The 26,457-nt window shown below is 42.3% G+C and overlaps 4 protein-coding genes across 4 annotated transcripts; 2 read left to right on the forward strand and 2 right to left on the reverse strand.

Moving 5' to 3' along the window:
- Positions 1 to 1,221: 1,221 nt before the first annotated feature.
- MONOS_1059 (putative RNA recognition motif protein) lies at positions 1,222 to 2,922 on the reverse strand. Its single transcript, XM_067863050.1, has 5 exons — positions 2,867 to 2,922; positions 2,748 to 2,802; positions 2,621 to 2,691; positions 2,375 to 2,566; positions 1,222 to 2,313 (listed from the first exon to the last, which is right to left on the reverse strand). Exons 1-5 carry the CDS (start codon positions 2,906 to 2,908, stop codon positions 1,477 to 1,479), a joined length of 1,197 nt encoding a protein of 398 aa, XP_067727761.1. The 5' UTR covers positions 2,909 to 2,922; the 3' UTR covers positions 1,222 to 1,476.
- A 158-nt stretch (positions 2,923 to 3,080) lies between these two features.
- Positions 3,081 to 20,966, forward strand: MONOS_1058 (putative serine-protein kinase ATM; the record flags this gene model as incomplete). Its single annotated transcript, XM_067863039.1, has 4 exons — positions 3,081 to 4,494; positions 4,602 to 9,554; positions 9,621 to 20,595; positions 20,676 to 20,966. 4 exons carry the CDS (start codon positions 3,081 to 3,083, stop codon positions 20,692 to 20,694), a joined length of 17,361 nt encoding a protein of 5,786 aa, XP_067727762.1. The 3' UTR covers positions 20,695 to 20,966.
- On the reverse strand, positions 20,846 to 22,394 carry MONOS_1057 (uncharacterized protein; the record flags this gene model as incomplete). The annotated part of the gene is made up of 4 exons (XM_067863028.1): positions 20,846 to 21,972; positions 22,030 to 22,229; positions 22,316 to 22,323; positions 22,386 to 22,394. The coding sequence occupies 4 exons, from the start codon at positions 22,392 to 22,394 to the stop codon at positions 21,272 to 21,274; spliced, it is 918 nt and encodes a 305-aa protein (XP_067727763.1). The 3' UTR covers positions 20,846 to 21,271.
- MONOS_1056 (uncharacterized protein) lies at positions 22,384 to 26,216 on the forward strand. Its single transcript, XM_067863018.1, has 3 exons — positions 22,384 to 22,521; positions 22,569 to 22,879; positions 22,946 to 26,216. Exons 1-3 carry the CDS (start codon positions 22,416 to 22,418, stop codon positions 25,655 to 25,657), a joined length of 3,129 nt encoding a protein of 1,042 aa, XP_067727764.1. The 5' UTR covers positions 22,384 to 22,415; the 3' UTR covers positions 25,658 to 26,216.
- The last annotated feature ends 241 nt before the right edge of the window (positions 26,217 to 26,457 follow it).

Raw genomic sequence — 26,457 nt, forward strand, 5'->3', positions numbered from 1 at the left:
GGTGTTTTTGTGTTTTGCAAAAAATATTTTTTCAGTTATCCCATTGACTGTGATTTTTTGAAAATGAAAGATTTTCATTCCGTTGGAAAGAGCAAATTGCCGAAAATGAAAAAGATCCAGAATTATTTATAACATAGAAAAAATAAGTTATATGAATAAAAGATGAACTGAATCGTTTTGTTGAAATAGAAAAATTCATTAAAAGTCAAATTTTCAAAAATAAAAATTATTTATTTCTTCATAAATACAGCGCAATAAATAAAATTTTCAATATGGTTAGATGTGTTATATACTGATGTGTGAATGCGTGAATTATTATAATTTATTTTTTGAAACTTGTCGAGATATATGAAATTTTATAAAAAGTCCGGGTTTTTGAAAAATTCCCGGGTTTCTGAACGATGGTATCAACACAATCCATTCATAAAAGATAATAATTTCACTGTTAGATTAAACAATTGTACCACATATTTACAGGATCGGTGAAATGCTGTTATTTCTTTGCAAAATTTTTATCAGATTTTGAATTTTTAGTATTTAAAAACAATCAAATAAAACTATGAAAGCGATTTTCACGATTTTGTTTTTTTGATAACTTAGTTCTTCATTTTGAAAATCCACTTTGCGTTCTATCTGTCTTTCTTTTTATCAAAAGTAAAAATACATTTTCCAATGCACCAAGAATTATTCACAATTAGAATTTTACCAATCAATTATAAAATTTCAAATGCCTTTATTGGAAAAAAAATAGTTTGAATAATTATTCTTTTTGCTTTAAAATCGACATCTTCAAAATTTACTTATTCTTTCATTCAGTCAATGATAATGTGATAAAAATTTCATTTTCCTAACCAAAGTAATACTTATCAGTTGAACTTCAAAGATAATTGCGAAATTTTAGCTTGTTGAAATTGAATTATTAATTCGATTACAAAAATTATAATATCGAATAACCTTTGATTCAATTGTTGTGTTAAATATTTATCAAATCACAATTAAAATGATCATATGTCCTCGCTGATATGTTACCTTTTCTATCTTAAATTGAAGAAATTGTTATTATAAAGTCTTTCTTTAACTTTCTTTTTCAAGCGCCTTTTTTACTTCTTTCTTTTAGATTTTGATTTCATTATTAAAACTCTCATGTTTCTCTGCAACGCAAGATTGCTGTATTAAATATTTCTTTCAACATTAATAAAATCGCTTTCTTTTCTTGATACATTTTTCCTAATAATTTCTGCTTTCTTTTTCTTGACATAATAATAACTATTATCATTTCTTTTCTGTTTTATTTCTAGCAATTTCATTTTCTGCTATATAAATTAAAATCATCAAAAGAGAACGAATTCTTGTGGAATAATAACACGTTTCCAACGAAGCTGCAGAAGAAGAAGATTAAAGAATTTTAAATAATTTTCACGCCAAGTGTCGAAGAGAGAAAAATCGCTGTTTACGCAATATTTGAGTTTTTTTTACTCATCTGCTTGAATGATCTGAAGAATGTCTTGATGAACTCATCACTCCCATTGGAGTAGCATAGAATGCAGGGATTGTGCCCGACGGATACGAAATTGGAAGCATTGGTGGAACAGTTGATGATGGTGAGGATGATGATGAGGAGGATGAGGATGAGGAGGAAGAAGTAGAAGAAGATGAAGGTGAGGACGAAGACGCAGAAGGACCCATCGCTGAAGCGCCAGTAGGCTGATCAGAACGCGCATAGCCGTAACCAACAGTCTGTCCATATGACGCTGGATAAGGATACCCGACTGCATATCCCAAGCTGGAGCCCATCGGGATGCCCATCCCCATCCACGGCGCATACAGCATCCCTCCATCCACCGCAGTGCCAGGAAGCGTGCCGGTAACCGAAGGAGTCATCGAAGATGGATCCTCCATCCCGTAGCCATACCCCATCCCATACATCACACCGCCCCGCCCCACGCTCCCGCTCCAGCTCCTCCCCCGCACATACCCTCTTCCGCGAGCTCTTCTTCCTCTGTCATCATACGGAGATATTGACCTCGATGACGATAGAGACCTCGAGCGCGATCTGGATGCAGATTTTGATAGCGACTTTGATCTGGGCCGAGACATTCCGATTTTATCATCAGCATCGTGTGGATGATGTGAATGATGCGAGTGATAATGATGGTGGTGGCGATGTTCATGCTCAGGCACAGCATATCTATATCCTAGATACCCTCTTCCTCTTCCACCGTATCCAAAGGGAGAGAAAAGATTTGGGTTTCCTCCTTGGTAAAATGTTGATCTTCTACGATAATGTGGAATGCTTTCTAATTTTTTCAGAATCTAAACAAAATTTTAATTGTAAAAAAAATTCTGTGTGAAAACATTGTTGAATGAAATAAACCCTAATTGCCCGTCCTTGAATCGTGGGAGCGGGAGCAGATGTTGCCAGCTGCACCGATTCTTTATCTTGAAACAAAACATATGCACAACCCTTTGATCTTCCTTCTGGAGTTGTCAAAATTGTAACTCTTTCAATTGCTCCAAACTGTTCCATAAAATTCCTCAGATCGTTTTCACCAATATAATTTGTTAGCTGTATGAATAAAAAATATAACATATCATCAAAAATTTGGATTTGACAACAAACATTTCCAACAAAAATTGATCTTGCATCTTCTTCCCTGTGATGTTCGATAATTTTGCGTTTTCTATCAACGACTAATAATAATTGCAAACGCAAATATGTTTTATAAAAAAATGAGCAACATTCAAACTTGGATCAGCGATAGAATTAAAAGGAGGAGAAGTATTTCTCGAAGCCGACTTTGGCTGAATTTTCCCATATTTTAACAGTTATGCACGTTGAACATAGCAAATAAAACAGAACACAAACCCTCTCTGGTGTTGGTGATCTGCTGTTAATATTTTCGTTCATGAAGAAGCAAAAAAATACAATCGATATGGAAGAATTGATCGAATAATCGTTTCGACAATTTGCAAATAAAAATAAATCAGCAAGTCTTGACCATGACTATTTTCATATGCAATGGAAGAACCTTAAGTTTCATTGAAACCCACAATTAATGTTGTTATTTGAATTATGACAAATGAGCGAAAATTTGCTTTTTCAGCTGCGTGCTTATCGTAGGGAAACCACTGTTAGTGGAAAAAAACAATTGTTAAGTATTTTAAATGGTTGTCTGGACAAGCCGGCTGAACATCAACTTTTAGATGAAAAAACTTTGGAATGTCTTGATTCTTCCACACCATTACGTTCTGAAGGAACATGGGACAATTGCATTCGCATATTAGCAACTTCTATGCTGGATGTTATGAATTCATCAAAGAATAAGACATTTATTACAGAATTAGCCAACATAATTCGTCGATTTATCGTTTTATCTGTCGAAAAACCTTTTAGGTTGCTTCTTTCTGTTGCATTTTTGGCAGAAAATGTTTTTTCTGTTCTTTCACAATTTGAGGAGAACACAAAAATAGTGTATATGGACATTTTACAAAAGCTTAGTGAAACTCATGAATTTTGCTCAATTTTTCTCGATAAAGATGCAAAATTCGAAAATGAGGAACATCCTCACAATAGACTTGCATGCCAGAAACTTAGAGCATATCCATCGGATAGAAGGGATCTAAGAATTCCATCTATCCAACAATTGTTCTATCTTGTTATCGCATATCCAACTTCACAGTCGTCTTCCATTAGAAAGAAATCTATACAAACACTTACAAATATACTCAGCAACTGGAGTGGTGCAATGATTGATCCATTGTTGTTTTCTGATGTTGGAAAGAGACTTGGGGCCGAGATAGAGCGAAGCAGCCGCTCTGATGATTTGGGGCAATCTGTCGTTGCAATAAATGGAGTTATAGATCTAATGCTGCATCACAGTTGGTGCGGATGGAATGAGAGGAGTGCTGTGGATCTGCTTATGTCTGTAAGCGATACATTGGTGGATCTCTGTGGGCAGAGAGTTACACGAGAAGTTGCAATGAGATTGCTGCGCGTGTGCATAGCATTGCTTCGTGTGTGCCCGCATCCTTTCATGACGCGCTTTGTTGAACGAGTAGAGGAATTGTGCCTTGGAGAGATGAAATACAAACATGCTCTTTCATCGGCAACAGGCTCGATGACCACAGGTGCTTCTGGAGGAGGTATCATTAGCGCATTGGACAACAGAGAAGGCTTATCAAAACAAATACCGACAAACTGGATGATGATGGCAAAAAGCGGAAATGCTTCATCAACAAGCTCGGGAAGCGATGGCGGGGGAGTGGGAACGGGAGGAGGAAAGCGTGTGGCACAGCTGGAAGGAATGAGCATCGAAGACTTGCTGAGAATTGACTCGAAAATTGTTTCTTTGTGGGAGCTGTTTTGGGAAGTGAGCGTGCTTCATCGGTTGGCAGAGAGAGAAGGAGAGGAAAAGAGGAAAGGAGAGAAAGATTTGGCTTCTGCAGAAGCAGATTATGAGACTTATCAAAGATCACAAAGAGGAAATAAATACGGTTTGTATCAATTGCACTTTTAATCATAACTTTATTTATTTTCATTTAAATTCTTTTACATAAATGCTTTGAAACGCTTTTTTTTAACTTTATTATTTTCTACAAAGATCCAGCCCCTTCTTTCTCTCGCTCTTCTGTGCTCACCTATCCGTGGAACGTTCTTCTGAGCGATTTGGATCCATCTACTTTTGCATCGTCAGGGTGTTGCGTTTCTCTCCTCCAGTTCTTCGCATACACTCTGACCCACCACGCATCATTCATCTCAGCTGAGGTGCTTGGCCACATTTCTGCGCTTCTTCTGGCTGCTGTGCGCGACTCCCGAAGCATTTGGGCGACAAGCTGGGGATACATCGGGCTGATTGGTGTTGCTTACCACCCGCTGCTTCCGACGCTGGGGTGGCTGGGCTGTGAACATCGGTGCATTGATGAAAGAGGAGGCGAAGCAAATGGAATGGGCAGCAATGGCTCAAGCGACAATAGGAGGAATGCAAATGATGGAGTGAGCGATGAAGTTGAAGAAAGTGAGACGAGCACAAATGAAGAAAGTTGCAACCATTCTGTGTTTTTGTTCACTACACGCAGCTTATTCGGTGATCCGCACTTCTTCCATTCACATTCAGCACATCGCTCAAACACCCACCCGCCTTCTCTCCTCCACTCCATCCACATGTTACTAGCATCTCGTGTGTCCTCATTTACCCATGCACTCTTTCAACACGGCAGAGACGCCTGCTTCATCCGTCGCGCAGACCAGTCTGTGCTGCCTGCACTGGGACTCCGCTGCGCCTCGGCGTTTCTGTGGCGCGCCTGCGACGACGGCACAGAGAGAGAAAGAGAGGAAGCATGGCTCAGAGCAAAGAAGCACTGGAAGGGGAACGAGGGGCATTCTGCTCACAGTAGAAGTGCTGAGGCACAAAAACAAGAGAGTCGCTCCAGTCAAACAGAGAGCGGATTTCGGCAGCTTGTGCGCGCGGTAGGAATGTGCTTCACATCTCAGGAGCTGATCATCAAGACAAACGAGCATGTTCGCTTGTTCGCTTTGTTCTGTCTGCGCTCTGCTGATCCGTTTGCAGTGCTTTCGCAGCACGCAGAGTCATCTTTGATGGGAATTTCTGGTGCTCGTTTGAAAGGAGAAAGAGCGATGGGACCATTTGGAGTGTCAAAGAACAGATATCTTCCAGGTGAAGGAAGACGATTCGGGTTAAATCAGACATCTGTGATTCGAAGAGCAGCAGGCACTTCATCATCATCAGCAGCATCGTCATCAACTTATTCTTTGTCTTCTTTTCTTTCTTCGTTTCTTTGTACGCTTCTCAATCTCCCTTCTGCAGACATTGCGCCCTTAAGTCCAATGTATCTTGCTCTTTCTTTCTCTGTCCTTGTTCTCCGCTATTCATGCACAGCTGCCCCACCACATCCAATTTCCTTGCCTCTTTCAGTCATCTTTGCCTTGGCCGCTCCTCAATTCGCCCTGTTTCCTCTTCCACACGGCTGCAATTCTGCTTTTGCTCCTTCTTCCTTTTCACTTTCGCCTTTATTTGGCTCCTCTTCCTCTTCCTCTTCATTGTTTATTCCATTTTCTTCCACATCGGCCTCCCACTTTTCCTCTTCGCCTCTGCAAAACGCTTCTTCTGCCCCTGTTCCTTCAGAGCCATCTTCACTTCTGCCATTTCTTTCTTCTGTCACCCCGTCTTCTCTTTTCTTCACATCAAACATTTCATCTTCCAGCTCTTCATTCCCATTCACTTCTCATTCACACACATCATCATCATCATCAAGCCATTCTTTTTCCTCCTCCTCTTCTTCTTTGTTTGAAAGCTCCTTCGCTCAACTAAAGCAGATCCTTACCCCAGTCACACAACACCACTTGCTCTTTTCAGATTCCACTTCATCCGCCGATTCTTCTCTTTCTGCGCTTGTTGACAATGCCAGTGACTCCTTCCGTCTCTTCTACACAACCACCACTTGTGAGTATTCTCCTGTTCCAGTTTCTGCTATTCTCAGCCCTCTCATCAACACATTTCTTCGTGAGCCATCAAAAGAACAGACATCTTTGGCTTTTCCTTCTCAATTTCCTACTTCTTCTTTCCACTTTTCTTCTTCTTCTTCTCCTTCGTCTTCTCCTTCACACGGAGCTTCATCCACATCTCTCTCATCTTCGTCCCCCAAAACATCTTCATTCCAAACAAATGACAGCTTCGAAGCTCCTCCATTGCCATTTGACTCAAACGCATATTGGTGCATGTTTGCCATTAGTATGCTGCGCTGTCTGTCATATTTTGTGTCTGAAGGCACAATTCACTCTGCTGATGCCATTTTGCATTCTGGTTTGCGTTCAAATGGAAACAGATGCTCAAATAGGAAACACATGGAGACGGATAAACAAAGGAATGAAGATGCGAAGACGACATCTGCTGAAAGGGATAAATACAGCAACAAGATGGACATTGTGAAAGAACCTGAACAAGATGCTATGGATAAAGAAGAAGAAGAAGGAGATGACAATGATGATGCAGATGATGAGGAAGAGGAAGAAGAGGAAGAAGAAGAGGATGAAAACAATATGAGAGGAGAGGAATTAGGCCTTTTAAATGGCAGAAAGGCGACTTCTGTGGCAAGCGAAGAAGAAGAACAAGGAAGTCTTGCTCTGAAGCCATACAGCTATCCAAAGACCACATCATTGACATCACTACATTCAGAAACTCCATCATTTTCAGATAAAACAGGAAGTGACATTCATTTGAGCACTCTTCCACCAGAATATGTATCATCTCCGTCGCTTTTGCGATTCCACCATCACATTTTGTCTCTCATTCGTGCACTGCTGTCTTTTATTTCCTGTTCTATGTCTGTCTTGCTGGCTGAGAGCGTCCTTCCTTTCACCCTCACTGGCTCAACCACATCACGAAGCGATGCCCTGTGGGTGGTGGCTGTGCTGGCAGATTCGATTGTCCCTCTCAAAAACTGGGGAAGAGGCATTCCAACTGAAAGCATAGACAGCAACAATCTCATCCACCCTGCTTGCACTGCTCATGTGGATGACGATGTGCACTGGGGATGTGTGAGCCTGCCTTCGACTTCGATTGAGACAGGGGAGCATTCGTTTCCGCTTCAGGATCCATTTGCTCCTTCTTCCTCTTCTTCCTCTTCTTCCTCTTCTTCTCAAACAGCTCGTTTAAATGTTCTTGTTCGCTCAACATCGCCTCTTTCTCTCTTCTTCATCCATCCAACAGAAGCTGCTGAGCGCCTGATGCTGCAGTTGGATGAAGAGACACTTGATTCATGGGAAGATGCCTCGTGGCACTCACAATGGATGAGAACAAAAGAATCGCTGATTTCAATGAATTATTCATCAACATCTTCTTCTTCATCCACTCAACACAAAAGAAACACACTGTCTCATTTTGCCAAATACGTTCTCTGTTTCCTGTTCGAATGGCTGAAGACGTCTCTTTCCTTTTCCAACGTGAATGCAGATCCATCCACAACACAGCTGAAGTCTTCCCAATCTCCGCCAAAAACTAAATCTGGCTCTCCTCTGGCTCCGTTTTCAGGGCTGCCAGAAGACCAGCAGATGGGAATTGCTTCTTCTCCACTCCACAGCGAAGCATCATACGCAAATGCAACAGCCACACCTCTTTCTTCTACTTCCTCTGGACTGACGTTGGCTTCTCTTTCAAACAGATCGAAGAATACATCGCTATCTTCCTCTGGTGTGTCTTCGTCGTCTGCCAAGCTGTCGCAGAAGAAGAAACAGAGCTCGATTGACTACCTCGACGATGATGACGAGGCGTTTCTGAGTCAGACGACTTCGTCTTCTTCGTCTTCAATGGCAGGCTATTCTTCGTCCAGTACTTCCGTTTCTTGGAGTTCACTTGGATCATCATCATCTTCTTCTTCTTCCTCTTCCTCCTCTTACTCTTCTCGTCGCTCCCCTTCTCCCTCAAGTTCCCCCTCTGCTTCTCCCCTCAACTACAATCTGAGCACACCTTCTCCTTCCTCATCGTCTTCCTCTCCAATCAATCAGATTCACGGCCTGTCTAATTCGCCTGCCTCTTCTGACTCGCTTTCGGGATTTGATCTTTTCTCATCGCCATCCGGCTCCTTTGCCCTGGCCACACGAAAAGTGCCTCTCAAACAGCTGGCGTCAGTCACAAGATGGATGAAATGTTGCGATGAAGAAGAAGCAAAAGAGGAAAAAGAGATTCAGAGAAAGAGAGAAATCGAAAGGCAAATGCAACTGGCCAAGTCAAAAGAAGTGACTTCACTCAAAAAGGATACGATTTCACTTGCTGCGCTGTCAAAGACATCGTTCGGAGCAGCCCTTCAGTCGTCTTCTTATTCAGCTGATCGCATTCCTTCGCTGGAGCTCTCTTCCACCCTGTCAACCTCTTACTCCCCAATCACTTCCTCATCGCCTTCAAATACAGCACTTCCTTCTCCTTTCTCTTCCTACTCATCTTTGCCCAGTGCTCCTCTTGCCACTCCTGCTTCTGCTGGAACGCTGTCTGACTCTGAAATCTCGCCTGTGTTGTCAATCATCCACTCCCTGCTTAAATGGCTCGATTTCCCATCGCCTTGCCCTTTCTGTGGTCAGAAGCCAACAACCAACACTTCTTCCTCTTCCTCCTCTTCTTCTTCTGTATCCGCAAAGACTTGCCCATTTCTTTCTTTTCTTTCTTTTGCTCTCAATTCTCATTCCGCGTTTTCTGCTTCTCAACTCCGTTGCTTGCTGTTTTCACTGATTCCCTTGTTTCCCAGTCATTTTGCTTTTCTTTTTGCTCTTTCTGAAGGGATTTTGTCGAAATTCCTGCAATCTTCACACAACATGGCAGCTGTGTTGGATGTGTTGGCTGTGACTGATGAGTTCTTTGTGCGCATAAATGAAGGGGAAAGATTGCACAGCATGGAATACAGAGAGAATGAGAGGGGTAAAAGCAGCAGTTTCAATAAACAGAAAGATAATGAAAACAGAAAAGATGCTGTTATTAGAAGTGATAGCTTTGCAAACGACTCAGTTCAAGAAGGAGATAAAACGGTAAGCATTGTTCAACAATTCGGTAAAGTCCATAAAATCTGCTGTTTTGACTTCCCATTTGAGTCCATCTATCCATTTTTTGTTTCAGTGAACAGCACTCGCACACTCAACACTCCACATGTGCTGACAGCTGTGCATCATCTCTTTCTGTCAGCTCTTCCGTCTGCTCTTCGCTCTCTTTGCTCGTCTGTTCCTTCAAGAAGCTCATCATCCTCCTCTTCTGTTTTACCTTCTCTTTCACCAGCTGCTTCGGAGAGGCTTCAGATTGCATTCGATTGTGTGGGCACGATGCTCAGCACACTCCAAAATGCATTTGTTTCACACACTCCGCCATTCAAAAAGGGGATTAACAAAGAAAGAGAAAGAGTGAATGATGAAAGGCCGTTTGTGAGAGACACATACTTCCTCAGCAGTTGTTCTGCGCTAATGAGAAGTGGAGCAGCTGGGGATTATTTGAGGTATCTTTCCTTGTTTATTCAGGCGAAGATGGAGCTTATGGGGAACGAAAAGGCGACACAAGCAACAAGCGCGTTTCTGGTTGGTGATCTTTTGCTGCCACTGAAAGAGGAGATGGAAAAGGGGAAAGGGATGTATGCATCACGAAGGAAGAAGCCTTTGAAAATTGGTGTTTCTGGTGCGAAAGAAAGAATGCCTGAAAGAGAAGAGAAAGGAATGATAAAGCGAAAAAGGCTATTCAATGATTTCTCTGATACAAATTCGAGGAGTGGCGATGGAAGTGATATCGATGAAAACCTTTCATCAAGTCGAAGAGACGAAGAGAAAGGCGAAGAAGATGAGATGGCTGTGTCATATGAATCAGGCTCTGCTCATTCATCGTCTGAGGAATTGTCTGCACTCCATCTGGGAATGGCTTGTCGAGAGGGGATTTCACCAGTCGTGGTGAATGGATTCATGTTTGTCTCTTTTGTCATTCGAGACGCTGTCATCAACAACACACTGCAGATGGAACGAGCAGCACTGTCTTGCTTGTTCCAACTCATTCATCTCTATTCATCCAACTCAAATTCGACTTCTTCTTCTTCTTCTTCTTTGACAGACGAATCAAGCAGATCTCAATCAACAGCAGCTGCTTCTTCTCCAGTTACACTGCCTCATTCGTTCTTCCGCTGGATTCTGTCTCTTGTCTCTTTTCCGCTCACTCCTTCTGCCTATCTTTTGGATCATCTACCTTTCATTGCTTCTCTCTGGGGTGCACTTTCATACACAATATTCGATTTCCCTTTCTTCCTTTTCACTCCTCAAGTTGTTCTTCAATGCAATACTTATCATTCTTCTTCTTTATCTCTCCTAAGCACACAAAATGCAAGCCAAAACCCTCTTTCCCTTTCCACTTCTCATCATTTCTCCTTCTCTCCCTCTGAACACTGCCCCTCTCTGCACGACTTCCTCATTGAATACGGTGTTCTCTTCATCCCTCTATACTTGGCCTCTCTCCGCACAACCGACCAGCTCTCACAGGAACTCATGAATGTCCACTCGCTTCTGGATGAGCTGCACACTCTTCCGCATTTGTCTAACCGGCTGCTCCAAAAGCAGAAAACACGCGCTTTGCTTTCTTCTGCTGTGTTTCCGCTTCATTCGGTTGAAAAGAATGAACACAAAATTCACTTTATTCCTAATGAAATGTCTGGTTTTGATACAAATCATCAGCAGAATTCAACTGAACTTTCTATTGCAAAGCACGAAGTTCAAACAACCAAACAAAAACGCATGCTGCAGCAACCGCTTTCAATAAGGCCTCTTCTTCCGCTGTGCACATCATTTGACAGTCTGTTTCCGAACTTGTATTCTCTCTCTTTCTTTTCTCCTCGTCTGCAGCTGATCGAATTCGCAGACTCGTTTCAGCCATTCTTTTCAGCGCCTCTTCCGTTTCTAGTGCTCTTTTCGCTGCGGCATATTATCAATTCATTCTTCTTCTATGCTTCTCTGTCATTTCTGAAGAGCTCATTCTTCCTCGAACACTCTGCCACTCCTCCTCCTCAAATGGATGCAAAATCACCTTCATCTACTGCTTTATCAACAAAATCACCAACTTCTTCTTCATCTACTTCTTCCATTCAAAGAACTTCTTCATTCCCATCATCATCATCTCCACCTAACGAAGCGTCCCAAGTACCGCCTCTTCTGCCCAGTGAGAACATCATCTGGTCACAGGACGAAATCCCTTCCTTCGCTGCCATTTTCAATGGACTCAAAAAGTTCTGTGCTGAGCTGCCTGCCGTCATCCAACAGGCTTGCACCCTTCCCTTTCCAACAAACGCATCATCAACACAACAGCCAAACATCTTCAGCCAGCCTCTTCTTCCGCTCCTCCGCTCTCTGCCTTCTCCTCTCACACCCAGCTTTCTCTTCGCCCATCCTTCTTTTTACCCCATCGGCGTGTTACTCTCCTCTCTGTTGCATTCATTCATCCCCTCTTGTCTCTTTTCTGAGGCCTCTTTCATTTCCTTTTCCCGCCCGCTCTTTCGAGCTGCTCTTCTGTCATCTTCTCTTCGTCTGCTGGCACTCTGCATCGACTCTTCCACACTCACAGCAGCTGTCCCTCTGTTGTATGATGTTGTTAGCAGAGTCATCCATTTCGAGCATTGCAAACAGTGCAGGAACTATCAATCGCTTTCATTGTATTCACAGGGAAGAATGAAGAGAGGCAGTTTTATTGAAATCATTCCACACAGCCGCTCGCCTCACATTCTATCTGATTTGCCTACTCCATTCACATCTCCTTCATTCAGTTCTGTTTATTCGTCTTTTCCTTTATGCTTCACCGCACTTTCATTTTTCAGAGACCTTTTTGTTCTCCACATCATCAAATCTCAGTCGTCATCATCATCATCTTCTTCTTCTACTGCTCCTCCTGCATTTCAGCCAATGTTTGCTTGCTCTCAACAGCCATTTTCGCTTGACTCAACTGAATTCTTCACTTCCTCGCTGGCTTTGTCACCTGTCCCATCTGACTCTTCATCATCTCATTCTGCTCAGATCACATCATCATCTTCGTATTCTTCCACTTTGTCTGTCTCATCTTCTTTGGAAAACTATCTCATCCGCTTCACCACAAAATGCATATCAACATTGTCATCTCTGCTTTCTTCACCTCAAAATGCGTCTATTCTCTCCATCAATCTCCTCTCCCTCATCATTTCTGAAGTCGTCACAAACTTCTCATCCAATCTACCTCGCTTAGCTTTCTCTCTCTCTTCTGCATTTGATTCTCTCCCTATTTCTGCATTCACGTCACCTCTTGCCACTCAAAATGCTTCATTTCATTCACTTTCTTCACTTCGCCAAACAGTTCACTCTCTTTGTGACTCATTTTGCCCTGTTCGGTGGGCTTCTTCCACTTCATCTACAAAATCTTCTTCTTCCTCTTCGTCTTCATCTCCCTTTAAAGCTCAATCTTCTCCTTCAACTACTTCTTCTTCTTCTTCTTCTTCTTCCTCTTCTCTATTCTCCCCCTTATCTCCTTCATCTCCCCTATCCTCTGTCAATTCAACCACCTCATTTATCACAGTCACCATGTCGCCTCATCAGTACCCTTCACCAGCCTCTCATTCTTTGTCTTCTATTCGCCACTCTTCCCGCGAATTCCTTCGCCTCTTAACTGATCGCCACGATTCTCTCCTCTTCCTCCACTCTGCTTTCTCCTCCTTCATCACACTCTGCTTTGCCCCCGCAGACACAGTCACTTCGCCTGCAGCAGCTCAGTTCAGCGGGGCAGGCGAAGACGGCAGAGAGCACAGAGCGAAAGGGGAGCAGGCGAGGAGAGCGCAGTTGGAGCAGATGGTGCTGCTGCAGATGAAGAGAAGACAGCAGAGGCGCAAGAGACACATGGGCTATGCTGCTGCTGCTGATGGGTCAGGGAGAGCATTCACGAGCATCGGCGATGGAGAAAGTGATGGTGGTGATTCGAGTGAAGGATTCGAAGGATCCAACAGTGAATATTCAGAAGTTAGCGGAAGGAGGAACGAGCCAATGATCATTTCAGACTCAGAAAGCGTGCCGAGCAACATCGGTGCAATTGAAGATAAAGCAAAAGACGGAAGCTTCAACTCTTTTGTTGCCTCTGCTATTCCGTCGCATTCGTCGGGTTCTGTTCTTTCTTCTTCGGGTGAGCCTTTTGTCTACTCACCGAAGTCTCCAATGGATAGAAGCATTCCAATGCTGAAGAGAGACTCTGGCTCAATGAATGCTGATGCCTTTGGACCGTCATCTCCTTTGCAACTTCTTCACAAGTCTTCTTCTTCTTCACTCAATTCAGTCAATTCACTGGGACACACTTTTTCCTCTGCCTCTTCTCCTTCTCCTTCTTCTCATTCAAAAGATTCACAAAAACTGTCAAAACTGGAAGCTCCCACGGATTCAGAATTCGTTTCGTTTGTGTTTGAGTGCGAAAAGATGGGGAAGATGGGTGATTTGCTGTTTACTCTCCCTCCCATTGAAGATCTGCAGTTCATTGCAGCTGTCATTTCCCACTCGTGGGCTGCTATATCAGCACTCAGTCGCACTTCTTCGTGGAGTGCGCCTGTTGATCAGTTCCAAAATACCAGTCAAAGCAACTTGCCTTCTTCGACTTCTCCTTCTTCCTCTCCTGGGCTGGTTGCAGCAAAGGTCAATAGTCCATTGAGCAGCTCCATTCTTCAACCTTCATCTTCATTCAGCAGAGATAAATCCAATTCACAAGACATTTTGGCTGCAGCTTCAAATATATCGAGGCATCTTGTTCTCAATCCTTCGTTTGTGAGCATTCTCTGCATCATCTTCCATCTCATTCTGCGTTCAGCTGATCCTTCACACTCAGCACGGCAGCTTGCATTCAAATCTCTCGGGGCAATCGGCTTCTTCTCGCCAACAATGGCATCATCGCTGGCAATGGTGCAAACAGTGCCTCTTCCGCCTTTCTCTTCTGACAACACACAACTTTACTATTCTCTCCTCAAATTGCTTCTCTCTCTTCTTTTCTCTTCTTCCTCAATTTCCCCCATTGGATCTGTCGATATCTGGCTGACTGCAGCGTCCACACTCCGAAGAGTGCTGCAGCTGGAAAAGGGAGTCATGAGCGATGTGCTGGCGATGCTGGACAGCGACGAGAGGGAACTGCTGCTGATGTTCAGAGAAAACAGAGTGTGGGAACAGGCCCTACGTGCTAGAGACAGAGCAGAGAACGGAGCTTCGAAGGAATCTGGAAGAGGAAGAGGAGCGAGGGGGAGAGGGAGAGGTGGCAGAGGAAGGAAGAGCGAAGCTAACCAGTTTGAGGAGATGAAAGACGAAAGAGCAGACGAGATGGATGTGGAAGAAGGAAGCGAAGCTCAACACACAATCGCAGTTCAAAATCAAAAGCTTCTGAAAGCAATTAGCTTATTGTTTTCTCCAAATCCATATTGCTCACTGCTTTTGCCTGCTTTGCCTGCGACTCAAAAAGGGAATGTATATATTTCTGCTGATTGTTCACAAGAACTCTATTTGAATTCGCTGCAATCTGTTCCGAACTTGTATTTGTTCTCTTCTTCTATTCTGCCTTCATCAAGTTCGTTTCTTCCTCTTCCTTTGCCCCACTCGCTTTCTTTCAGCTTGTGGGTGCGCTTATTCTTCTTGTCGCTCGCCAAAATATGTAAAAATCCAGTCATTTCTTCGCTTTCCCAGCTTTGCTCAGTCTCAGAGATGTTTTCTGTGAAATTCGCTTTGCAGATTTTGTTGAATGCTGTCTTGTCTGACCCAATCATCGTTCTGGATTCGCTGCACGCTTTCTTTGCAATTGTGTTTGCCTCGTTTTCTCATCGAAGCCTTCCTCCTTACATTTATCTCGCAAATAATCCTCCTTCAAAACAAGAGACCTCAGCATTGTCTCCTTCATCTTCTTCATCTCCCACTTCTTCTTCTTATCCTTCTTCACAGGCCCAACTCATCACTAATCCACCAAAGGGAACAATCTCTCAGGAGATATTTTCGTTTCTCATTCAACTCTTTGACTCCATCCAACAACATGACACAATCTGCATGCTTTCTTCCTCACTATCTGTTCCACATCTTTCGGTCTATCAATCCCACAGCTCTTCTTATTTCTCTGCTCTTGATGTGTTTGAGCGCAGCCTAACACCAGAAGCTGTGCAGCCCACCCAGCAGCAGACACTCTGGGCAGCACTGCGAGTGGATGTGTTTGAGATTGCGCAAGCTGGTGTGAAATGTGGATTGCTTACAACATCCCTGCTGCTGTTTGAGAGATGGTGCTCGATTGTGATGGAGCTGTCATTTGTGAATCTGAGGGAGCATGCACTGCAAAAAGTGAGAGAAGAAGATCGAAGACTGAAGAGCGCAGGAGGAAGGGGCAAAGAAAAAGATGGGAATGCATTTGGTGAAGAAAGAGAAACAAGATCCAGAAGAAGAGGAGCTGAAGAAGAGATGCTGCAACTGATGGGTACAAGCAGACACGCAAACGAGAGCAAAACTGGGAAAGAGTTGGACAAGTATACAATTATGTTTGAGGTCTGCCGCGATTATTTTGACAACCCTTCTGCGTTGCTGTCTGTTGTGATATGGAACGGGCAGTTTGGCGATGTGGCAGGGCAGATAATGTGCAAGTGCTATTCGTGCTTGAATGACTGTGATGGCATCGAAGGAGTGATTGGTCGAGTGGGCGAAGAGAGAGTAGAACAGAGTGTGATCATTGCGATGCACAACAAAAAGTGGGAAGAAGCAATCGGAGTGTGCGAATCAAGACTTTCTGAGGCGATCGATCTGAAGCACAGAAGCAGGGCTAGAGATAACAGTTACGCTCAAGAAAGGTATTCTGATGACAGAAACAGTATGCAGACTCGTATTCCTTTTTCCACAAACACAGAGGGAGGGCAAATCGAACAATATGACAATCTCAGTCGAATCTCTTCTTTTGGAGATTCTTCTTCAATCGCCTTGCTTTCTCCGTTAACTCCGTCTATTGCTTACTCTCGTACCTCTTCATTTGCTGCTCTTTCTTCTATTTCTCAGCCTCTGGGACGCCTACATTCACTCAGCGATCCATCATCTTCTGCTGGCTCTTTTGGTGCATCAAAAAGCGTGCCATCAACAGTGTTGCCTCCTGCACAGCACTCTGTTTCAGAAGCAAACAGTACGAGATCAAACTCTTTGTCTAATGATTCCTCATCTCCTTCATCATCATCATCTTCTTCTTCTTCGCTTTATCCGCTTCTGTCTTCTTCAAAACTCACGCTGAATCTTCTGAAATGTCTGCAGCGAGCTGGATACTCATCTCTGTTGGAGACATCGCTTGCTTCTCTGTCTGAATGCGATGTTCAACTTTCTAATTTTTCAGAAGACACTCGCGAGATCATCTTCTCTTCTGCATGGCAGTCGATGACGCGCTGGGATGAAAGTGAAAAGCGGTTTTCATATGGTTATGATAAAGCTGTTGGTGAGAATTCAAGCAAAAGGAGAAGAAACTTATCAAATCAAACGAGGAAGCAGTGTATCAGTTCGCCTTCTTCTCTCACTTCAATATTTTCTGTGCCAAAAGCTTATTCTCAATTAGGAGTTACTTCATCCATGTGGAATGATGAGGCTTATCAGGAGCAATTCCCTTCATTCCACGGGTCTTTGTATCAGTTCTTCTGCTCGCTAGGCCAAAGAGAAGTGAATGACGAGACAGAACACATTCTCAGAGCAATTCGAAGCATACTGAAGCAACAGACAGTTTCAGAAGAATCAAATTGCGATGCACTGAATGAACTGACAAGCTCTGCAATTACTGTAAATGAAATTGATTCATTACATTCAACATTGAAAGAGCATATCATCAGCAAGTTCAGCAAATCGACTACTGTAGCAAAGGAGCATCCGTATCGTTCTCTATTATTCCCCTTGGCTCCAACGACAAAAACAGGATCAATTCCCAAAGACTTAAAAATCGCTCCTTCATCTACTGGTTTGTTTGATGAGAATAGAGGAATGACATTGTCAAGCCATTGCGCAAGCCCACAGAGAAGATGGCTGCAGCACGTTTCAACACATTCAATATCTGATATCGGACTTCGTTTTGGTTCCTATGAGCATGCAGAAATGATCTTGCGGGCAAGAAAAGTCGGAATGGAAGCAATGTCGTGGAAGGATGCAATTCCTGCCCAACTCACAACACTTGCTCGCTTGGCACGAAAAGAAGGACTTCTTACAACTGCCACAAAAACAAACAGAGAAATATTGAGATTACTGGATGATACCACTGAACAACTCAGCAATACTAAGCAGCAGGAGGGCAATGCGTTGTCACCTCGAATGCTTTCAAGACATTCCAATAGCGTTTTGTCTCTGCCTCAAATATCACTCTTGCGACAGCAGGCGCAATCAGAACTAATGCTTGTTGCACGTCGTCGAGGGCTTTTGTCTTCTTCTTCTTTGGAAATGCCTCCTCCTCCAGCACCCGATCTCACTGGAATCGAAAACAGTTCTGAGAGTGCAGCGCTTCTTGGACTGTGGGTACGAACTGTAGTGCGAATGGGGAAATGGGTGACTGCACTTCACGGCAAGCCTTCTCAGCGTGTTATTGCAGAGTATTTGGAGCCGGCTGCCACAAAGGCTGTTCCGCATACGGAGGATTCTTGCAGAGCTTGGCACAGATTGGGCAGGTTTACTGAGTCTCTGTACCAGATTCGAGTTGAACGGCTGTTCAGTTCAGAAATGAAAGATCAGGAAAGAGTGATGCAGAAGTATTTGGCTTCAATTGACCAGATCAAACAGCTTGGAGAAGACTCGTCAACTGCTCATGGTGGAATGTACGATGGAGTCGGAAGTGGAGGGATGGGTGCAAAAAAGGGAGCGCAGACAAGAGCACAGCAAGAACAGATGGAAAGGAGAAAACAGATATTGAGGAGGAAAGAAGAGGATGTCTTGAAGCTTGTTCACGAATTTGAGCAAGAGAAGAAGGACTTGGAGGCTGAGATAGAAAACTTGATGATTATGACACTGATATCTCTCACTCAAACGCTTGTGAACGGAGAAAAATATGATGTGGAGGCAGGTTTCCGCTTGTTTTCGATGTGGACAAAGAACTGGGGAAATAGCAAGGCCAATCGAATGATTGAGCAAGCACTGCTTATTGATATTCCTTCACACAAATTTATCATTCTTGCGCATCAATTGTGTGCTCGTCTTGGAATAGACTCAGAAAAGCTGAAGTCTTCAACAGCAACTTTAAATTCGACACCACTGACACTTGCTGCAAAAAATCTAACTGTGAATGATGTTCTGGCAAATTCGCTTCGAGGTCCTTTGACAACTGCTGTTACACCGACTCCACCGCCAACTGTGTCTTCTCTGCTGTTTGGAGAGGAAGGAAAAGAATATTCGTCACAGGAGCTTTTGAATCGTGTTGTGATGCGAGTGGCTGTCGATCATCCTCATCACATTTTGCTGAATGTCATTGCTGTTGCAAACGGATCGCAAAAGGGCCCTCGTGTTGATGCAGCAACTGCCATTCTCAGACAGCTGGAGCAGCAAAGTTCGGATACAGTTTATTTGGCACAAACTCAGGCTGTTCCTTCTCAAAATGGTAATTTTGCTCATTTTGTGAGACAATCAGTCAAAAATTCAGCTCCATCTCTTCCTTCAACTTCGTCCATTCATCCGATCCGATCAATGGTTCGAGATTACGAAGAGATGACAAATACATACATCCGATTAGCAGAGCTGCAGATTGAGAAAAAGGATGTACAGTCCGGAAAACGCTTTGTTTTGCCTGCTGAATTTGAAGAATTGGCTCAAAAGGGAACACTTCCAGTGATTACAAGAGCTCCTCCAGTAGAGTTGTGCTTGTCAAATAGAAGGAAGATGGAAAATGCCGAAGGAAAAGGAGGAGTTAGAAGCAGCGACAATGGAATTGTAAAGATATCTTCATTTAATGGTGAATTCAGCATTCCAGGTGGAGCAAATCTTCCAAAGAAAATTGTGTGTGTTGGAAATGATGGTATTAACTACACTCAGCTTGTGAAAGGACGTGACGATTTGCGTCAAGATGCAGTGATGCAGCAGTTGTTTGGAGTTGTGAACACAATGCTCAGTCGCGAAAAGGAAGCTGTGAGAAGAGCTCTGTCAATGAGAGTTTATCGTGTTGTTCCTCTTGGACCGCGGCAGGGTGTGATTGAGTGGGTAGGAAGGACTGTATCGTTTCAGGATTATCTCGTTGTTGGACCGCGCTCTGCACACGAGCGCCTCCACCCACGCGAAAAGAAACATATGACGATCCGTGCACAGTTGGTGGATATGATGAAGCATGGAAGAGAAGATCGTATCGCAGCGTTTCGAGAGATGTGTGTTGATTTCACGCCTGTGTTCAGCCACTTCTTCCTGGAGCACTTTATAGCGCCACAAGAATGGTTTACTGCACGGCTCCGATTTATCCGCTCTGTGGCAGTCTCTTCTGTTGTAGGGTGGATTGCTGGGCTTGGTGACCGTCATGCACAAAACATTTTGATTGACCGGGGAAATGGAGATGTTGTGCATATTGATCTTGGCATTGCGTTTGAGCAGGGGCAGCAGTTGTCTGTTCCAGAGAGAGTACCATTTAGATTGACGCGCGAGGTGATTGACGGGATGGGAGTGCTGGGTGTTGAGGGTGCGTTTAGGCGGTGCTGCGAAGTGTGCCTTTCTGTTTGTAGAAGTGGAAGGGCAGCTTTGATGGGAGTGGTGGAAGTGCTTGTTGCAGATCCCTTGTATAAATGGGAAGAGATTGACAGAGCTTTGCAAAAGAAAGAGGCAGATAACAATGAAAGGATGGCACAGGACGGAGGAATGATGATTGGCGCGAACAAAAAGATGTCAGGGAAAAAGAAAACATTTGAAAATTCACATGCTCCTGGAGAGAGCTCGTGTGGCGCAGGAGTCGGTGGTATTGGAGTCGGCGGCGGAGGAGGGAATAAAGATGCGGAAAGAGTATTGCTGAGGTTGAGGGACAAACTGAATGGAATCAGCGGAAAAGAAGCAATTGATGTTGGAGGTCAAATTAGAGAGCTGATTAAAGAAGCCACAAGTGTTGAGAATCTTAGCTTAATGTATCCAGGGTATGCAATTTATATTAATTTATTTGTTAAAGTGAATCATTCTATTTTCTTTCCCCTTCCTTTTTTCCCTAATTATTTAGGTGGTCTCCCTGGCTTTGAATGAGGGCGAGCAATATTTTACAACAAGCTTTTTACAATTATAAAATTATAATCGAAAATTGTTTCAATACAAGCATATAAACTCTTTTTTATTGCTTAATTTTATTTTATTTCTGTTATTTTTAACTTTGTGATATTTGAATGATAATCATTTTATTTTAATGTGCATAAGGTTAGAATAATTTTTTTTTCCAATTTATAAAATAGATTTTACTTTTACTAATTTTATAAAGATCTGAACATTCAATAAATAATAATCTTCAGAGGCGATTTTCTGCAAATCTTCTTTTTGCTTTGCAAGTGCATGCACATGAGAAATACTCAACATTCTGTTTCAATGCTTTGGAGCTTTGAGCATGGAGCAATAATGAAATGGAGGAAGAAAACTCATTACCATCATTTCCCTTGTTTCGGAAACACCTCGTCATTTGGTTCACAATTCCAACAAAGTGAAAGTGCAATGCAGACATCATGTGAAACTTGATTCTCTGTTGGTTTACATCAACTTCTTTTTGCGAAAAAAATGGGATTCAAGCAATTTTTGTTTTATAAATTCCACAAGCTCATGCGTTTGCCTTCAATCTTCATCTTCAAACGAAATAACTATTCCCTTTCCTTCAAGTGTTGCAATTTGATGATTTGTTAATGAAAACTTGCATTCATCTTCTATGTCATGCCTCTCTTTTTCATCTGACATTTCTTCAAATTTTGCAGCAAGCCTATCGATGCAGCACTTCCTCCCAATAAGTGGATGAGGAAGATTAGGTATTCCAACAACAGGACATAGAAATGCCACACAGGAAGGCGTTCCGTGTTCATTCAAGAAAAAATATGGATACTGCAAATGAGAAGCCTTCACGTATTGCGGGATGAATGAAGTTTCACACAATTCTGATGAAACATCAGAAGTGTGAATAATGACTTCATCTTCATTTTCATCTTCATTCAGCGCATTTTCTGATGAAGATGAATTTGTTGAATTAGAATGAGGCTTAATCGGTGCTGTTTCGGTTGATGATGACACTTGTGAAATTGTTGAAGTGCATTGTTTTTTATTTCTTATTTGCATGTACATTCGATTCAAGCAAGTTTTTTCTGATTCTTCCTTTGTCTTCTTTGGAAGTTCACCAATAACCACCAGAATTCCATTTTGCAAAATCTTTCCGGTGCATAAAGGAAAATTTATATCGTAATCTTTCAATAAATATTTCGGTTCATCAATAATAAGAGGATCAACACTTTTTTCGCCAACAAGACTTTCAAGATCTGACAATGAAACTTTATTTGCACATTTGAAATAAATGAAAATCAAAAACAAAGAATTAAACGACAAACTTGCGCAACAGTCTGCCCCAGTGTCAATTAGAGCCTTCGAAGAATTGACAAATGCACCTATTTTTTCGCTTCTTTCACATGATAAAGGAAGATAAAAATAAGCATTAGTCATTGGCTTATAGACGAAATCCTCATATACATAAGGAAATGAAATTGACTTTTCCCCAACAACAATAGATTTATTATTCTCAAATTTTGCTCTATCAGTCAAAAAACATCAATAAATATATCATTGTGATTGAAATGATTAATATCCAAATATTTACAATTATAAATGCCATCACACAGTTTTGACTTATGAGAAAAAGACAACATAAAAAAAAAGTTTTTGAAAAAATGTTTTATCATTCCCTTACTTTATCCATTGAAAAAATATTAAATTTTTTATGGACGTAGTTCCGCACGTTGCTCCTCGATATAATGCTGGTGGTGAAGAAATTCAATTTACACCTGCAATATTTGGGAGTGCACTCCGCGAATTAGAAGAAATTGGTTCGCTTTTTTTTAAGTAAATATTTGCAATATTTTTGATTCATTAGAAAAAACATCCATTCCTAAGGAGTGGGAACACACCCCTTCATATGTTTCAATTCGTAGAGAGGATTCTTTTATGAAAATGCCGACAAGGACGCAATTTAATTCATATTACTTCCCTAAACCAGAAACAAAGAGCACAGAAACGATAAAAGCTGCTGGCATGATAGCTGTTCCAGATAGAACAGTATCTCGATTTTTTACAGCCCCCAAAACTACCATTAAGCAGGAACATGCTCCATCAGAACGACGATTTGCAAAAAGGGGATCATTTTTGGAGAAAAATGCTCGAAGAGTTGCATATGAGAAAAAACTTGTTTGAAATTTTTGATTTTGCTTGTAATTCTTTGGTTTTATTTATGCTTTTTCCCCGGTGATTCAGCAAGAGTTGGATGAATATCGATTGAGAGGTATCGATGAGAGGTCAAAAATGTCAGATAACTGTAATACAAGCAAATCAATGATGGAAAAAGAAAGGAACGAAACTTCTAAATGTGAAAGTGAAGAAAAGAGCAAGCTTGAAAGCTCAATTCCGAGAACAAGTAATATTAAAAGTAGAAGGGAACTTTTGGAAAATCGAAAAAAATCTCAGTTAGAATCGCTTCGAAGATTGGAAGGCTTAATGGAAAATGTCCAAAAGATGAAAGAGCAACGAGAATTAAAGCAAGCACTTGAAGAAGAAGAGGCTATGAACACGTGTGGAAGTGATACAAGAACAGCCATGCTTGCACGACGGAAAGAGAGGCATCATCAGGCTTTGCTTCGATTTGAAGAGAGTCTGCACAACGACAGTCTTAACGAGCCTTATGAATGGGCCGTTCAGAAGGGAGCTAAACAAAAAATGGGAGAAGTTTCAAACGAATCTCAATACACGAACGAAAATGGAGCAAATTACGAAGAAATGGATGGAAGAAATGAGCAAGGAATGGAAGCTAAAGAAACTTATTCTTCAAATATCTTGAATAAAGATGGCGAAGGACAGTCAATGACGAATGATGAAACAACCCTTCTCACACCAAAATGCGAAGAGACTCATGATTATTTGTTCAATCGAAACTCTGAAAACGAGCATTCCTTTGCAACTTCTCAATCTCCAGCTTTTGCTTCTTCTTCATCTGCTCAAAGACAATTGGGCTATATTTCTCAAACACCTTACTCATTTCAAGACGAAAAGGAGATGTATAGCACTTCATCCTCAACAGTTGGAAAGGGTGTTGCAAGAAACCCTCAAACAAATTCTCGATCTCGCATTCGCCCATCCACAACACCTGCTCTTTCACGTTCTTCTTCTTCAACTGTGTCTTCCACATCACTCACATCATCTCACGCACAGCCATCTTTTGGCGCCAGCACCACTCGCTCTTTTTACCCTTCGCACTCGCTCCATCAGCAGTCAGTGCCTCACGTTGTGCGCAGCGTGGCTTCTGGCGGCGCCTTCAAAAATCGATCGTCTTTTGGGCTTTCTCAGGCGGAATGGGACAGAAATGCAGCCGAAACAACAGAGCTGAAGGCGACGCTGACTGGAGAGTCAGGCAATTCAGGGACTCTGTTCACGCAGAGTGGAACAACGCGCTCGTTTGGCTCTTCGTCTTCAGCGGGGTCAAGTTTTGGGAAGATGAGATGGACGGAAGAGCGCACGTTCTTCAACAAGGAGAAAAGGCTGTTTGATGATCTTATCGACAGGCAGAAGGAGATGCCTTATTTGATTTCTGTGGACGATCCACAGATGTATTCCTCATTCACAAAGGACCACATCTTCAGGATGAAGGCGCTTCCATACTGGAAGAACGGGAAACTTGTTCGTCCTGCCCAGAAAGTCAAAAAGGATCCACCACCAACAACGTCTGCTTACACGTTTGCGAAGTCATCTTTGATTCGAAAAGCGCAGTCTCGGAAGCACAGCGACAGCGAGGCGTACACCCGATACGGCCCTTCTCTGTCGCTGTGCTTTGGGAGGAAGACGCCAGTGCCTGGCGAAGACGAAGAGCACGATCCGTCGTGGGGGATGCGCTCAGCATGGGCGAAGCAGAGGGGAGGAGTGAAGGTGGAGCCTGACTTTTTTGAGCTTGCTGAGGCTGAAGGAGCAGATTACAACAAGAGAGAAGCAGCACGCTCGCGCTATGAGGAAGCGGATGATCCAGAGAGAGGGATCATCCGAATTGAGAGGGGTGACAGAAGGCGCACAGCCCAGCCGAAAGAAGAGAGGAGACTTGACAGCGAGAAGGCTGATGCCAATGATGGGACTTCTGCCAATGAAGACGCAGCAAAGCAACAAGCTGGGCAGCAAAGGTCGTACTCACAGTTTGCTCCTCCTTCGAGTTCATCAAACAATCGTTCAGTTTCGAATGATATGAATCGTCAGTCGTCTTCCCGATTTGCATCGCCTCTGTCTCCGTCGATTTCTTTTCCTTCGTCGCGTGCCCGTTCAGCCACCTCAAGCTTTTCAAACAACAGCACGACGCCTTCTGCAGCAGATTCCAACGATTTGAACCCACTTCCTTCTTCTCCGTTTGCTTCTGCAAACAAAATGCAGTCACTTCCTTCCACTTCTCCTACGTCTTCTCTGAATTCATTCTCTTCATTAAGGTCTTCTTCAGCAGCTTCGCAGTGCCCAGCCCAAGTTCAGCCACAAATGCCCTCTCAAAAAATCAAGTCGATTCAACATATTTCTTCTCCGACAGGGGAGCTATTTAGCGATGGGTCATCATCATCATCATCATCATCATCATCACTTCTTGGCAGCGGAAGAGAAACTGTGGCCACGCACAACCCTTTCACTCCCGACTATCCGCTTCCCAGACGCGGAAGGCCGGAATCTGGAGGCCGTGCAATGCGCATAGATAGAGAAACAGGATCAGCGTTGATAGAAGAAGAAGAAAGGGGATTTCCGACTAGGCGTGAGCAGACACAAGAACGCTGCTCGACATTCAAAGACGAACCAAAAAGGGCATACGTTTCAAATATTATTAGTGGAAGAGATGAAGAGAAATTCAGATGCTACGGAAGTGATGAAGATCAAAAAGTTGGAAAAATGTTTGCCCCGGAAGCATGTTCAAGGATGGTCGAAGAAAAAAGCCGACATTGCACATTTTAATTTGAAATTTGTGAATGTTCATTTGTAGGTGAGATTGAAAAAATGTGTATTGATTAGGAAATTTAAAAGTTTTTGTTGAGTATTTTTGAATAAGAAGCATTATTTTTTTATTATTATTATTATTCTTGAGAAAGTGTTTTTGATTGGCTCCACATTTACACAGTTGATTTGTTGCATTGAATTATATAAAAATGCTAAAAGTGAATTTTTATGCAATCAATCATAATATTTTATTCAGTTATTTTTTAATTTTTTTGATATTTAAAGAGGTATCAGGAAAAGATGATTAAATGGGTAATGGAAAAATAATAACTCATTTTCAAATTTCAACATATTAAGAATTTAAATGATTCAAATATGGAAAACTTGATAGTTTTTTAACAAAATACAACACTCTTTACTCTTAAAAATTTATTTTCGCTTATATATCAACTTATTGTTCTTTCCTTTCCTTTCCTTTCCTTTCCTTTCCTTTCCTTTCCTTTCCTTTCCTTTCATTTCATTTCATTTCATTTCATTTCTTTTTGAATGATCTTTGAATACAAGAATGGGTCATGAACTTTTTATTTCTCCAATAAAACTATAGTGAACATTGTTTCAACAAAGAAAAATACCACAAATGGTAGAAGAATAATTATACTATATTGTTTACGAGTTGCCAAAAGTTAAAAAATCTGAAAGATTTTTTCGAATGATGATCAATTGTTTTGGATGTCAGTCATTTTTGGAAATAAGATTTGAGCAGTCTATCAACCATTTGCATCAATTCTGAGAATTCTATCAGGAGGATGAAGGAAACT

The sequence above is a fragment of the Monocercomonoides exilis genome, assembly GCF_001643675.1.
Source record: "Monocercomonoides exilis strain PA203 chromosome Unknown scaffold21-1407046, whole genome shotgun sequence".
Lineage (NCBI taxonomy): Eukaryota > Preaxostyla > Oxymonadida > Polymastigidae > Monocercomonoides > Monocercomonoides exilis.